Source organism: Gopherus evgoodei, chromosome 5, assembly GCF_007399415.2.
Source record: "Gopherus evgoodei ecotype Sinaloan lineage chromosome 5, rGopEvg1_v1.p, whole genome shotgun sequence".
In the NCBI taxonomy this organism is placed as follows: Eukaryota; Metazoa; Chordata; order Testudines; family Testudinidae; genus Gopherus; species Gopherus evgoodei.
The window spans coordinates 91,275,702-91,289,985 of record NC_044326.1 but is presented as its reverse complement, the minus strand read 5'-3'; the positions used below and the strand labels follow the sequence as shown (position 1 = coordinate 91,289,985).

The window sequence follows — 14,284 nt, the reverse complement described above, 5'->3', positions numbered from 1 at the left end:
TGCACTGACAAATTCTTAGGAGGTGTGATGCCTTTGGCAACACAGCACATGATAATGCATTTAGACTCATTATGGTCTAACAGAGTGACTCAACCTTTATGCTGCATAGGTTATGAAAAGCTGGGAAGAACCTCAAACAGGATTTGTTTTGCCTAGGTTAGGACAAGACTAGGGCTCAGTACACATCTGAAGTGTGCAGCTACTGTTCATCCCTGCGAACATGTGCCTTTTCAAAAGACTGGCAAGTACATATACTGATGTAGGTGAAAATCAGACACCACCTTGGTGTATAGCCTAAAATGCACCTTGTCCTTGTGGAATACAGTGTATGGGGAACCCATTACCAGGGCATGCAGTTACTCAACCCTTCTAGCAGTAGTTACTAAGAATGCACTTTTGCTGAGAGGTGTAATTAGTAGAAGGTTAAGGGCTCAAGTAGAAGACATAAGAGCTGACTGCATTGAATTCAAGTCCCAAGGTGGAGGCAGATTCCTGAAAGGAACAGATGGACTCTTTCCACTTTTTAGGAATCTGGTTGCCACAGAACTGGTGAAAACAATCCTACCTTATATTCGAAAGGGGAAACACTGAAACTGCAGCCTGGTGCACCTTAATGGAACTGAAAGCTAGACCCAACTTTGTTATGTAGTAGATAGTCCAAAATCTTTTGAATTGTATAGGAGATTCACTGTGACTAGCTGCCCAAATGGAGAAACACTTCCACTTACTAATGTAAGTAACTATTGTGGAATGTTGCCTGCCTTGCTATTAAGCAGGATGTTCTTGACTGCCACTGAGTAACTTGCCTCCTCTGTATTTAACCACTGCTGAACTATGCCATGAAATGTAGCACCCAAGAATTTGAGTGTAATATTCGCCCGTGATTTTAGGATATCAACTCTGATTTGTGGAAGTAGTAAGAGTTCTGCACAGGTCCAATACTAAAAAGTTAGCTCCAGACTGGCTGAGGCAAGAGGATCATTTTACATTGTTCTTGCTTCAGCTTGATAATAACTCTAGCCTTTCCCTACAGGAAAAATGAAGTGTCTGAGATGGACCTGGGACTGTGACCATTTCTTCAGCAAAGCTAAGCACATTTCCTACCAAGTTGCAAACAAATCCGCTGCTGGAAATCCTCCTAGTCTAAACCCTGATCCTTGAATGCCTGGGTTGAGAGGCCATTCATGATCCAGGCTGAAAGATCTGCCAGACTATTCTGAACTTCTGGCAGGGTAAGATGCCTTAAAAGTTACCGAGTTCCATATGCAGAAATGCCACAACCTGACTGCCTCCTGACATAGACTGCACCCAGCACCTCCCTGCTTGTTCCCATAAAATACTGCTGTGGTGTCGTCACGGAGCACCTACATGATCCTGCCCTGAATGTGACATGCTTGGAATATTGCACATGGCTCAAGAACATTTATATGTAACCTAGCCTTGTGAGTGGCCCATAAGCCCTGAGCCTGAAGATCATCCAAATGACCTTACTTCATGACAAGCGTCTTTTACCAAAGTCTGAGGCGAGAGATTGAGACAAAGGAAATTCTTCATGTACTTTGCCCTGACTCATCCACCAATTTAGAGACAACAGACCCTGACTGGGATGCATACTAGTTTGTCCACATCACGAACCTGGGGGTGGTAGACTCACTTGAGCCATGCCTGCATTTCCTGGAGGTGCAGCCGGCATGAGGGGTTGCATATATACAAACAGCCATCTAACCTAGGATCCTGAAGTAATTCCTCACTGTGGTTCATGGCTGATCCTTGAACCATGCACAGAGGTCCTGTTTTGCCAGGTAAGCCTTGGCAGTGGCTGAGTCTAGGACTGCCCCAATGAACTCTATTCTTGGAAGAGTGACATGATTTGACTTCTGTTTATTTTCACACCCAAGCTGCTGAACAAATGGAGAGTCCAACAAATACTGGTCTCTGACTGATGACTGGAGTGACCCTGTGTCAATCAATTGTCCAGGTAGGCATACATGCAGACATCCTCATTGTGGAGACAAGTGCATGGCAGTGGTGGCAGTCTGATAAAAGCCTTAGTGCTGATGATAGTTTGAAAGATAGAACCATGAACTGTTAAGGATTTCCTACTACCATAAACCTCAGGAACCTGCTAGGGTGGATTGCCACATGGAAGTGGGCACCCTGTAAGTCAAGGGCAGCGTCTCAGTCTCCCAGATCTAAAGAAGGGATAACAGAAGGTAGGAAAACCATACGGAACAACTTTAAACTTTTTGATACCTCTGTTTAGGTTCTGAAGTCCTGGATGGGTCTAAGAACCCCTCTGGCTTTGGGTATTAGAAAATATTGGGAGTAAAAACCCCAGCCTGATGTGGCTCTCAAAGAATGCAGAATCAGCACTTTTTCTCTTAGCACAGATTCATGAGATGGGTCCCTGAAAAGGGAAGTGGAAAGGGGGGAAATAGAAAAAAAAAAACTGTAGGGTACATCCTGATGCCATCCTGATTAGCACCTACTTGTCTGAGGTGATGGTCTGCCATGCATTTAGGAAATGGGATAACCTATTCTCAAAGGAAGAGAAAAAAGCCAGAGAAATCCAAGCTGGTAGGTATGCAATCTTTGACAAAAATGTCAAACATGCTGCTTTGAGACTTGTGGGAGCCTGAATGAAATGATCAAGGAGGTAGAAGGCAGAGGTTGCCTCTTTTGTGATCTTATCTTTTTCTCTAAATGGTCAGACAGCCTGTAGGGGTAGAATTGCTGTCTTGGCTGGAACTTAGGACAATATTTTGTCCTCTTTGTAGCCAGCATGTAATAGTCCTAGGGACTGCTCTAGTCTTTTAATGTGTGTAAAGCCTTTCCAGTTTTAGAGGTGAAAACAAGCACAGCCCTCAAAAGAAAAAAAAAGTCTTCAATAATCTGCTGTACTTCTTCAGGAATCCTAGACACCTGTGACCATGAGGCTCAGTGCAAAGTTACTGTTGCCATTTAAACTCTGCTGATGATGCATGATGGAGAATTAATAACAGAGGTTGTTTTTAACCATTATTAAAACCCTAGGAAATTACATAAAAAAGCCATGTTAAAAGAATGTTATTTCTGTCACAAAGCCAAACACTCAAAAGCTAGGAAATGTCAGATTTACAGTTATCTATGGAACCTTAATTCAGCCCCATTGTGCATGTGTATTCTGATAGTCTTTTATTACATGATCATTTACTATATTTATTACAAAATTTTTCATTCATTACACAGGTTGGATGAACAAAGAAGCAGAAGTCAGGTTGCACAAGCAACTGCAATCTGCTACTTCTTCAATTTTCAAGTCTTTGAATTTGCACTGTAGGAGAAGGTTGCTCATCTTATGCAATAATTGATGTTCTTTGAGACGTGTTTCCCTGTGTGTGCTCCACTTCAGGTGTTGGTGCATCCTGGCACTGTCAATTGGAGATTTTCAGTAGCCATGTCTGGTTGAGGTGCACATGCACAGTAGCGGTCTCGCTGCGCCGCTGGTGCCTAATTTAGCATGCACACAGCCCAAGCCCTTCAGTTCCTTCTCTACCGTGGAGAATTTAACTCGTACTCTGAAGCAGAGGGGAGGGTGGGTGGGTAGTGCAACACTTACAGGGACACATCCCAAAGAACCTCAGTTCCTGCACAAGCTGAGTAAGCTTCTCTTCTTCTTCAAGCGCCATCCCTGTGGGTGCTCCACTTCAGGTGAATATAGAGCAGTGCCCTCATGAGGACTGAAGGGGCTTTGGACTTGAGTTTGTTGCTGAGGCTAGCACAGCAAGGCCTAGTTTTGTGTCTGAGCTTGAATTGAGAACAATTGCTTAATGGTTCATGAATGTGTGTTCAGAGGCCCAGGTGGCCGCCCTGCAGATGTCTAGAATGGGAACATTGTGTAAGAATGCTATGGAGGTAGATGAAGCTCTTGTTGAGTGGGTTCTGCTGCCCGAAGGACTTCAGTGTTGTGTAGTGAATAGCACATATGGATACAGCTGGTTATCCATTTAGATAATCTTTGTGTAGATACAGCAGAGCCCTTTATCATTCTGTTGTTGACACAAGTCTAGGTGATTTTTGGACGGGCTTCATTCTGTCCAGATCAAAGTCTAAGGCACAGTGAACATCTAGTGTGTGTAGGACCGCCTCTTGAGCATTAGTGTGTGGTTTTGAATGAAATGTAGGTAAGTGAATCGGTTGGTTCAGGTGGAATGTAGACGATATATTTGGCATAAACTTAGGATGTGTTCTAAGTGTCAGTTTATCCTTGAAGAAAATTGTCAATAGGGGGGCTGAGCCATGAGACCCCCTATCTCGCTGACTCTGTGCATGGATGTAATGTCCACCAGGAATGCCAGTTTCATAGATAAGTGAAGGAATGAGCATTTGACAAAGGGTTCAAATGGGGCTCTGGTTAGACTTCTGAACACCAGATTTAAATCCTATGCTAATGTGGGCTCTTGATGTCTGAGTACATGGTTTGTATTCCTGTGAGAAATCACTTAGTAATCAGGTGAGAGTATATTGAAGTCCCATCTACTTGTTGATGGAAGGCTGTGATGGCAGCGAGATGAACTCTAAGCGAGCTCTTAGCAAGCCATTAGGAATAAGAAGTATTCCAGAATTAGTGGTAGTGGTGCCTGGTTTGCAGATATTTGTTTGTTCTGGCACCACATGAAGAATCTTTTTCATTTTTGGAGGTAAGTAGTACATGTGTTGGGTTTCCTACCATTTATTAACACCTGTTTTACTTGTTCTGAGCAGGTTAGTTCATCGTGGTGGATAGCTAACTAATGCTAACTATACTAAGTAAAGTAGCAAACTGTTAACAAACAAGGGTAAAAACTAAGATATCTAACTTAATCTAATCTTACTTTAAGGTTTTCAGTGACACCGCTAACGGACTCCATCTCAAGCTGAAGACAGTTGAAAAGGAACTGAAGGGGTCAGGCCATGCGCATGCTAGATGAGGTACCAGCAGCACCGTGAGACTGCTCCTGCAAACCTTCACCCCAACCAGACACTGTTACTGATAATCTCTGATCAATAGTACTGGAATGCACCAACACCTGAAATGGAGCACCCACAGGGACAGCACTCAGAGAAGAACTTTAACATTACCTTATTGTATGTAATTTTCTAAAGGAAAGAAAGTAGTTTTGTAGTAGTTAGAATCTGTAGGATAGTTGAGAAAACTACACTAGAATAATTGAGTTTCTGCAGAAGCAGTTCTTAATGGAGAAAAAGGCTTTATACAGAAATGCATCAGTATTTTCAAGCATACTTAAAATAAGGCAATTAAGAAGTAAGCTACTTAAAGTAAAAAATCTGAAGTCAAATGTGATCAGAACCATGTATTCATGATTCAGATACATAGTAATAAATATGGTATAAAAGCCTAGACAGATTGTTCTACAGATCTCTGAACCTTTTAATGAAGAATACAGTATTTTGTTATTATAGTTCATTACTACCTGATAATTAGGATTATCTATCATTGGTGGTTTCCATTTTCCTTTGTAGTTTGGATTAGTCATCATGGGACGCACCCACTCTCCACAGCCAGGTGCAGTCTCACATTTTGGATTAGGGATCTGTGGGGCTTCCCATTCACCATCCATTTCTTCATCCCTGTGGAAGGGATTACAAACAACTGAGCATTATAAGAATTCCATTCATATGTTCATTTTAACTCCCATATCTAATCTACACTCAGGGCCTGTATATGTTCTGAAATTCTGAAGCCTCAGAATTTTGTCCACCCTTTGCCTACAGATCTGTATTCCACAACGTAAGCTCTCTAAAAACTTTCCTAGCTTTCATGGTTGTGCAAATCGTCTTGAAAACATGAAATATGAAAAACATCAACAGAGTTGTATTCCTGTACCTGCAGACAGCCTGAAACATGCTTTAAGAGGTGTGGACTGCCCCATTCAACATAATGCATCAAGCTAAAGATGACAATTTAAAATGTCAGCACTTAAATATTTCAGTGCTTATTTTAACAAATATCCACAACTATATGTGCTTATTTTACAATCCTGAACTGCTTCCCTGGTACCAAAAGACCCAGATGTCTCTTGCTACACCTAGCAGCCAAAAGCTACAGCTTCCCCTCTAGCAACTTTTACAATGCAGTTGTGCATTGTCAATACAAAATTCTTCAGAACAATGAAAACTAATACTGAGGACAGCATAAAATAAATTTAATACCCACAATTAACAACAAAGGGTCTGCTGTGCAGATTACATTGCCCATTTTCATATTTTATTCCAAATATAGAAATGTATCTGAAGATGCGTCAGAATTTCCAGTCTGCTGCATCAAAGCACAGCCGACTCTAGTGACCAAAGAGCACAATTTTAGTCCAATTTACCACAGAGTAAATGAGGCCTCGTCTACAATACCCCAGCAAAAAGATCTGCTCTTACTGAGTACAAGTTCTTACCAATCCTGTGGTTTTTCTGCATTGGGATCTGGGATGTATTGTAGTTCATCATCAAGCCAGCCTTCAGGCTTGACAGCATCACGATCTTCTATTTTGGAAGGCTCATCTTCATCCCTTTAATTACAAACTGATGTTACCAGAAAAAAATATAGCAGTCTGGTTCAAAATGGCAAAGTTCTAGTCAAAAGGAACATAACTGACACAAAAGAGATGATTTTCAAAAGGCACAAAAGGGTGTTAGGCACCTAGCTCCCTTTGTGCCTTTGAAAGTCTGCAAAACCAAGTTAAGTAGTTCCAGGTAATATACCTGCTCCCAAATTACCACTGCCAACTTGTGGTTTACAGCGACATACCTATTTTAAAAATGGTTTTCTTTTCCTTTTTGCTATGTGAAAGCGCCAGTCATGGAAAACTAACTACACAGTAGTATCATAGAGTCACAGAATATCAGGATTGGAAGGGACCTCAGGAGATCATCTAGTCCAACTTCCTGCTCAAAGCAGGACTAATCCCCAACTAAATCATCCCAGCCAGGGCTTTGCCAAGCCTGACCTTGAAAACCCTTAAGGAAGGAGATTCCACCACCTCCTTAAGTAACACATTCCAGTACTTCACCACCCTCCTAAAGAAAAACTTTTTCACAATATCCAACCTAAACCTCCCCCACTGCAACTTGAGACCATTACTCCTTGTTCTGCCATCTGGTACCACTGAGAACAGTCTAGATCCATCTTCTTTGAATCAATCCCCTTTTCAGGTAGCTGAAAGCAGCTATCAAATATCCCCTCATTCTTGTCTTCTGCAAACTAAATAATTCCAGTTCCCTCAACCTCTTCTCATAAGTCATGTGCTCCAGCCCCCTAAACATTTTTGTTGCCCTCTGCTGGACTTTCCAATTTTTCCATATCCTTGTAGTGTGGGGCCCAAAACTGGACACAGTACTCTAGATGAGGCCTCACCAATACCGAATAGAGTGGAAGGATCACATCCCTTGATCTGCTGGCAAAGCTCCTCTTATACAGCCCAAACTGCTGTTAGCCTTCTTGGCAACAAGGGCACACTGTTGACTCAGATGCAACTTCTCATCCACTATAACCCCTAGGTCCTTTTCTGCAGAACTGCTGCCTAGCCAGTCAGTCCCTAGTCTGTAGCAGTGCATGGGATTCTTCCGTCCTTAGTGCAGGACTCTGCAATTGTCCTTGTTGAACCTCAGATTTCTTTTGGCCCAATCCTCTCATTTTTTTAGGTCCCTCCGTGTCTTATCCCTACCCTCCAGCATTATCGACCACTCTTCCCAGTTTAGTGTCATCTGGGAGTTTGATGAGGGTGCAATCCCGCCATCCTCCAGACCATTAATGAAGACATTGAACAAAACTGGCCCCAGGACTGACCTTTGAGGCACTCCGCTCGATACCAGATGCCAATTAGACACTAAGCCATTGATCACTACCCGTTGAGCCTGACAATCTAGCAAGCTTTCTATGAACCTTATAGTCCGTTCATCCAGTCCATACTCCTTTAACTTGATGGCAAGAATACAGTGGGAGACTGTATCAAAAGTTTTGCTAAAGTCAAGGAACAACACGTCTACTGCTTTCCCCTCATTCACAGAGCCAGTAGAAATAGGGAAATGAACTATACAAAAGTGCTGTCAGATGCATAAAGTAAAACTGAAAAAAAATGTTCTTCCTAAACTTTCCTTTATTGTACCTATAGGTGATACCTGCAACAATAGTGGGTACAATTTTTTCCAGAGACAAATGTGATTTTTAAGTTACCAATGTCACTTTAACTCATGGCACACATGGATTGAAATACTATTCCTATTTCCAGCAGAAGAATATAGACTAACTGTCAACACCATAAAATTAGAAGTCAAGCCACCAAAAATGAATAGCTTGCACACTATATAGTCTGTATAAATAAAATACATTTTCTCACCAGTCATCTGGTTTGACAGCATTAGGATCAGGGATCTTTGCTCTCTCGTCCCAGTCATCTGGCTTCTTATCATTGGGATCTTCTATTTCTTTCAGAGGGTTCACAGGAGGAACCATATCTTCTAGAAGACTTCCTTTGCTGACAACTGATTGGTCAATTAACATTTCAAATGTGTCATCTGGTTTCAGCACTAAATTGCAAGAAAATAAATGTATTTTTAAAATTGTGAAATAAAGGAACTTTGCATTTTAATCTTCTGCTTAAAATGCGTATGTGCATGCAGACACACAGATTCATATGTAACAAACAAATACGCAAGGTTAAGTTTGCTTTCCAGAAAGACTTCGGAAAAAATGTAAATATTTTTGTCATTAAGGAACATATTTTTTGCCACTTATGCATAATAACCCCACCAGTTTCCCACTGAGCAGTCATCTCAGGGTTTCCATTTCTTTATTTTACAAACTAGGCAACTTAATTCCATGATACAAATTGAATGTAAGTCAAAATACTGCATTAATGAAGTGTAAGGTAGACAAAGCAGTGTATCAATTCTGGCCTTTCACTAAAAGCATACCACTTCTCTGTTATGCACGATTTATATTACAATTGCATGCAAAACACTATGTTAAAAGAATATTAAGGTTGAAAAGTCAAGCACTCAAAAATTAGGAAATGCCAGAAAGAAGGTTGTCTGTGCAACGTTAATTTGGTCCTATTTTGTGTATGAATCAGGATACTGTCTTTAATAACATGATCATGTACTATTTTTTTTTTCCCCCCGACAGGTCCTATCTCATTCGGTGCACAGAATGAATGGTGCTCCCGTGATGAACAGCTATTCGATATTTTGTTTTCTCTTCGTTGTTCAGTGTGTGGCCTCATGCCTTATTTACTGCATACTGTTCAAGCCTTCGAATAAAAAAATTCTTAATTTTCTCATCTAAATTTCCTCCTTTTCTATGCATTCATCACAATTGTACCTGGGCACTTCACAAATATTAATAAATTTCTTTTCACCACAGCTGTATGAGATGAGGGGCGTTATCTCCATTTTACAGTTGGGAAACGGATGCAATTAAGGTAAAAAGTATTCTTGACTTTTCAGAGTACTTAGCATTATATAGCACTCTGTACATTGAAAGGCTGATTCCTCTGACTTCGTTGCAGAAGCGAATCTCACTGCTTCTGCAAATTAGGTCCCAGGATCTCAAGTCAGGCACCCAGAAATTGAAAAGAACACAATTACTGACCACTTGTGGAAAGTTTAAGTGACTTGACTAGCATCACATAGGAATTCTATGGCAGAGGCAGGAGGAGATTTCAATTCTTTAGGGTAGTATTCAACTGTCTTAACCATGAGGTTGTCCTTTCCCTTCCTGCAGTTACCTGCCTCATTCACTAAACACCTTCCAACTTCAGCAACAAATGAAGCAGTAGTCCAATACACAACAGCTTCTATTTACTACATATCTCTGATACATCCTTAGAGCAGGTCCATCCTGTGCACTGAATGAAATAGGGGTCTTCTGGAAAAAACAGTATGTGTTCATGAATGAAAGATTGCTTCATCATGTATATTGCGGGGCAAATTAAATGTCACACAGGAAGCCTTAATTCTGGCATTTCCTAATGAGAATGCTTGAATTTGAAGCCTTCATGATGTTCTTTTAACAGATTTGTGTATGTGATTTCATATGTTTTAAAGACAGTAAACTGGAAAAACAAATATAATGCAACAGAAATTCCATCATGTATCATCATTCTATGGGTCATCAGCAGGGTTGGAACCTTTAGATCCATCACAAAGACTTTTGCCACTTGAGCTAATGGAGCAACTGATAGCAACAGCAGTTTGTCATTCTCTGCATAGTCCAGCACTGGAGGGAGCTATGATACTTTGCTAGCTGGGTGCACAGATATTTGCGGACAGCAGAGGAGCGACAAGAATGAGATTCAGGAATTTTTTTTTTTTTCCAAATTATGGAGAGAAGGGTTCTCTAGCAGGAACAGACTGACTATTCACCCCCAAGCCTTACTCCTGTTGCCCCCTTCTTTCCAACTTGTCTGAGATGCATTTTCCCAGCATCTAACAGTATCACTTCCAATATTTTCCATTTATCAAAGGATCAGAGAGTTGGAGGTAGACCGGACATATTAGGTAATAAAGGAAATTTCATGTTATACAAAGTAACCCAAAATTAGTGTCAAATTTAGGAGTGAGTATGTTAATTTAAAACACTCAATTGTTGTAAACTTATCAGAAGTACTTGATTTAATTTTTTTTCAAGTAATAGTTTTAGCTACACCAAGCAGCTTTTAACTGTGTCAAGGATTACATCTCCATAATCAGAAAGATGTTTCAAATGTCATCTTGTGGAACACTGGGGGAAAAGATAAAATAAGGCCCCGTTGCTGCCACCTCTAATCTAGTTCTCTAAATTAAATCTATGGCCCCAAAGACTGAACTATTGCAATGTGCTCTGCATGGCGCTTCCCTTTTGATCAGTCTGGAAAGAAACCAGTGCAGAATGCAGTACTGTGCCTATTTGGCAGTACACACCTCTGGTGCCGCATGATCTGTACTGGCTACTTTTTCCAAACTGAATTTAAAGTGATGGTTTTCATCTGTAAAGCCCAAACGGGTTGAGATCTTGCTATTGGAGAAACTCTCTCTCTGCATGCCACACTGCTGCAGTTGTGATCAGCATAGATACTAGAGCTGGCTCCTTCTTTTAAAAGAAGTGACTGGTAATAGAATGTTCTTCAGTCGTGGAACAGGCTTCCTTATTTTCATTTCAAATAGCCCCAGTCTGTTTGCTTTCAGGGAATGCTACAAGTCATTGATTTATGCACCCTTCTGGAGAGGTGGACTTTTGAGAGAAATCACTTTTATGGAGGAGGGGAATTTGGTGTTCTGCAGGTGATCTAATTTTGTTTTCGTAATTTATGACAGGGCACCTGGAGCCTGGGGTAGGTGTCTCTATTTTTCCTATAAATCTAACAACAAATGATTATTTATACTAGTTGCAGTAGTCAAGGATGAAGTACTGATAGCGTACTACATCCTTGCTTACTGCAACAAGTGTAAATAACAGCATACTTTAATAGTGTGCGAGTGGTTGGATAGGTCCAATTTTTAATTTTGTCCCCCTCAAGTGAATCTTAAGCAACAGAATTTCAAAGCCATTTAAGATACACATCATACACAAATATTCACAACAATGAACCAAACTATACAGATAGAAAACAGGCTCATTTGTAAGTCTTCAGTGAATGGGGATCTTGTTTTCTAACCTTTCCTTTTTAAGTGCCATGTTAAGAATTAAATTAAATGATACCCAGAGTATATAGATGTGTCCTCTTGTCCGAATAGAATTTTTTTAGGTCTACATCAGGACGCTTAGCATGTTTTTCCTCATAATCTCCAGTTTTAGGATTCTTATGTCTGAAGATAAAATGCAGTTTGTAATCTTCTCCACATTTATCTGGTCCAAACATAATTGTGTAAGGTGTTTTGTCAAAAAAGTATTCCTGTAGAAGCGAGAGAGAGAGAGATTGATTAGTATTGGTTATGCAGTACATTTAATGAAGTCAACCTGTGTACCTCTACTCCTTGATGCTGGAAGCGTTCAGCCTGCTTACAATCCTATTGTGACATATTTCATGCAATGAAATATCAGTTCCAGCACACAAGGGTTATAGGCTCAGTCCTGCAAGATGTTCAGCACTTCTTGAGAGATGCTGAGTGCCTTCTGTTTCCACCAAACTGACCATGCATAAAGGATTCTCAGCACCTCACAAGGAGTCAAAAGGATCAGGCCCTAAAGGTGGAAGAATAACTTCTGTGGATACTATATTAAAATGAAAATGCTCATCATAAAAACAGCAGCTGTACTTATTTGTACAAAGTATTGTGCCCTGTAAAAAAACCTGAAGGGAAATAGTTGATGTGCAATTTAATTAATAATATGGTTAAAAAAATAATCAGATAGTATGTCACCATGTACTATTTTTCTTTGTCACTGTCCTGCTGCTCCACATTTGTGAGTAGTTGATAAACACCAAAACAAAACACAAAACAAAAAAAAAGTTTATTTTCCTTCATAGGGGCACTCCATACTACCTAATGTTGTCAAAATCTTTCAATATTTCAATTGTTTATTTTCCAAACATAAAAATTCCCATAAAGAGATAGTTAAAGTTTTAAGTTCTTTTTTCAGACACTTATTTCTAGAAAATGTATTTATGAAAGATAAGTTTGATAGTCACCTCCTGACAGAGACCAGACTTTCTGTAAGTGAACAAACATAGTTCAGCTGTTTTTGCAGATGAAATAAAAATACTCAATTTAGATTTGCCAAAGTTAACTGTTTAAAAATCATACTTTGTGAACATGACGGCATTTTCCAGTATTGATGGGGAGAGCAAATTATTTCCTGACTGTTCTAATAACAACAGTCATGCATGTATAATACAGCTATGTGAAATTGTGCTAAAAATTTTGGGAGACCTTAGGTCTTTCAAGAGTTCACTGAAGTGCCAGGGCTTCAAAAGGAGCCATTGCCCAGTGCATTAAGAATGCTGCTGCCAAAATAATCTTCCCAGTATGCCACTTCAGTCATGTCACAACTCACACACAGGGTCCCTCCACTGTACCAAACACAAAACTTCTGCTTCTTATTTTCAAAGACCTTGATAATTTAGCTTCTCCCTACTTTGTCAGTCTCAAATTTATCTAACTACATTGTGATCTTCCCACTCCCTTTGTTCCACAGTAATGGCAGCCTCTATCACTTGCTTATGTACTTCTCCCACAGCACCTTTGCACCTTCTTCTAGGATATCGCTTATGTACGGGACATATCCCCAAATCCATTCATACAGCTACCACCCCGTCCTCCCTCAAATCCTGTAAAATCCATCTCAATAATGACATCCAGGGGAAAAATGTCTAACAGCTAGTGATTTGTTAATCCCTTATTCAATTCTCTTGTTTAAACTATTGAAAGAAAACTAAATTGGTGCTTACAAACTATTCTCTTCCCCTACCTCCTCTCCACTGTGTTTACACCTGCTTGTCATGTCACATTGCTCTTCATACTAAATTTCTTTGGGGGAGGCAAGGACTTCCTTAATTCATGTTTCTCCGACACCTAGCACTATAGGACCCCAAACCTGACCAAAGACTCTGGGTGTTACTGCAACGTAAAGTAACAACTAGCAGCACCTGCCAAAATCCAGCAAAGGGATTCCATCTTGAACTTCTGACATTTTACAAGTGGTCCAACACACTTCACATCGAGTAATTTCTTCAGGCTTCCGCATCTCTTATGGACTGTAAAGCACCTTGAACAAACCCCCTGCCCAATTTGCATTGGAGAGACTGGGACAATGAACTAATATTTAGCACTGAAAAGTTACAGCTAATTGTCCATCCTCTGTTCTGGTGAATTTGAGCAGGGGAAAAGAGGAGGGAGGGAAGAAAGAAAAGGAATTTGATGAAGTGGGCATTTTGTTCTACAGAGACCCATGACTCAGATCCAGCCCAGTCCCGAAGGGAGACAATAGAGTTGGCAGGGGTAACCCAGACAGATGTATGGGTCGGCTCTCCATATAGTTTCCTGTAATTTTACAGAACTTGATGGGATTGAGACTGGGAAAACACCATAAAAGAAGCAACCATAGACTGGAGGCCAAATGTTTTCAGGGTTATACCACATCATTGAACCAAAGACAGTGTGTGAGACTAACAGCTACAGTAATTGCACAGACTTTTTTTGTTTTCTTATTTGAAATTGTGTATGTGCTCAGTAATGTGGATGTTGAAATAACTGGCTGTATAGTACAATTAAATGTTTTATTTGTCTATATAATAGTTAGAGATTGGGTAAAGCCTACATGAAAGCAAAAGAT

The 14,284-nt window shown here is 40.3% G+C and overlaps 1 protein-coding gene across 2 annotated transcripts in view; it reads right to left on the bottom strand.

Moving 5' to 3' along the window:
* CLGN (calmegin) overlaps nt 1-14,284 on the bottom strand; it is a 68,066-nt gene that overhangs the window by 13,537 nt on the left and 40,245 nt on the right. For both annotated transcript variants that reach the window (XM_030563742.1, XM_030563743.1), the window contains exons 7-10: nt 11,711-11,903; nt 8,370-8,559; nt 6,429-6,542; nt 5,454-5,610 (exon numbers count right to left, since the gene is read on the bottom strand). In XM_030563742.1, coding sequence (XP_030419602.1) covers nt 5,454-5,610; nt 6,429-6,542; nt 8,370-8,559; nt 11,711-11,903 — 654 coding nt within the window. The remainder of the gene's footprint in view (nt 1-5,453; nt 5,611-6,428; nt 6,543-8,369; nt 8,560-11,710; nt 11,904-14,284) is intronic.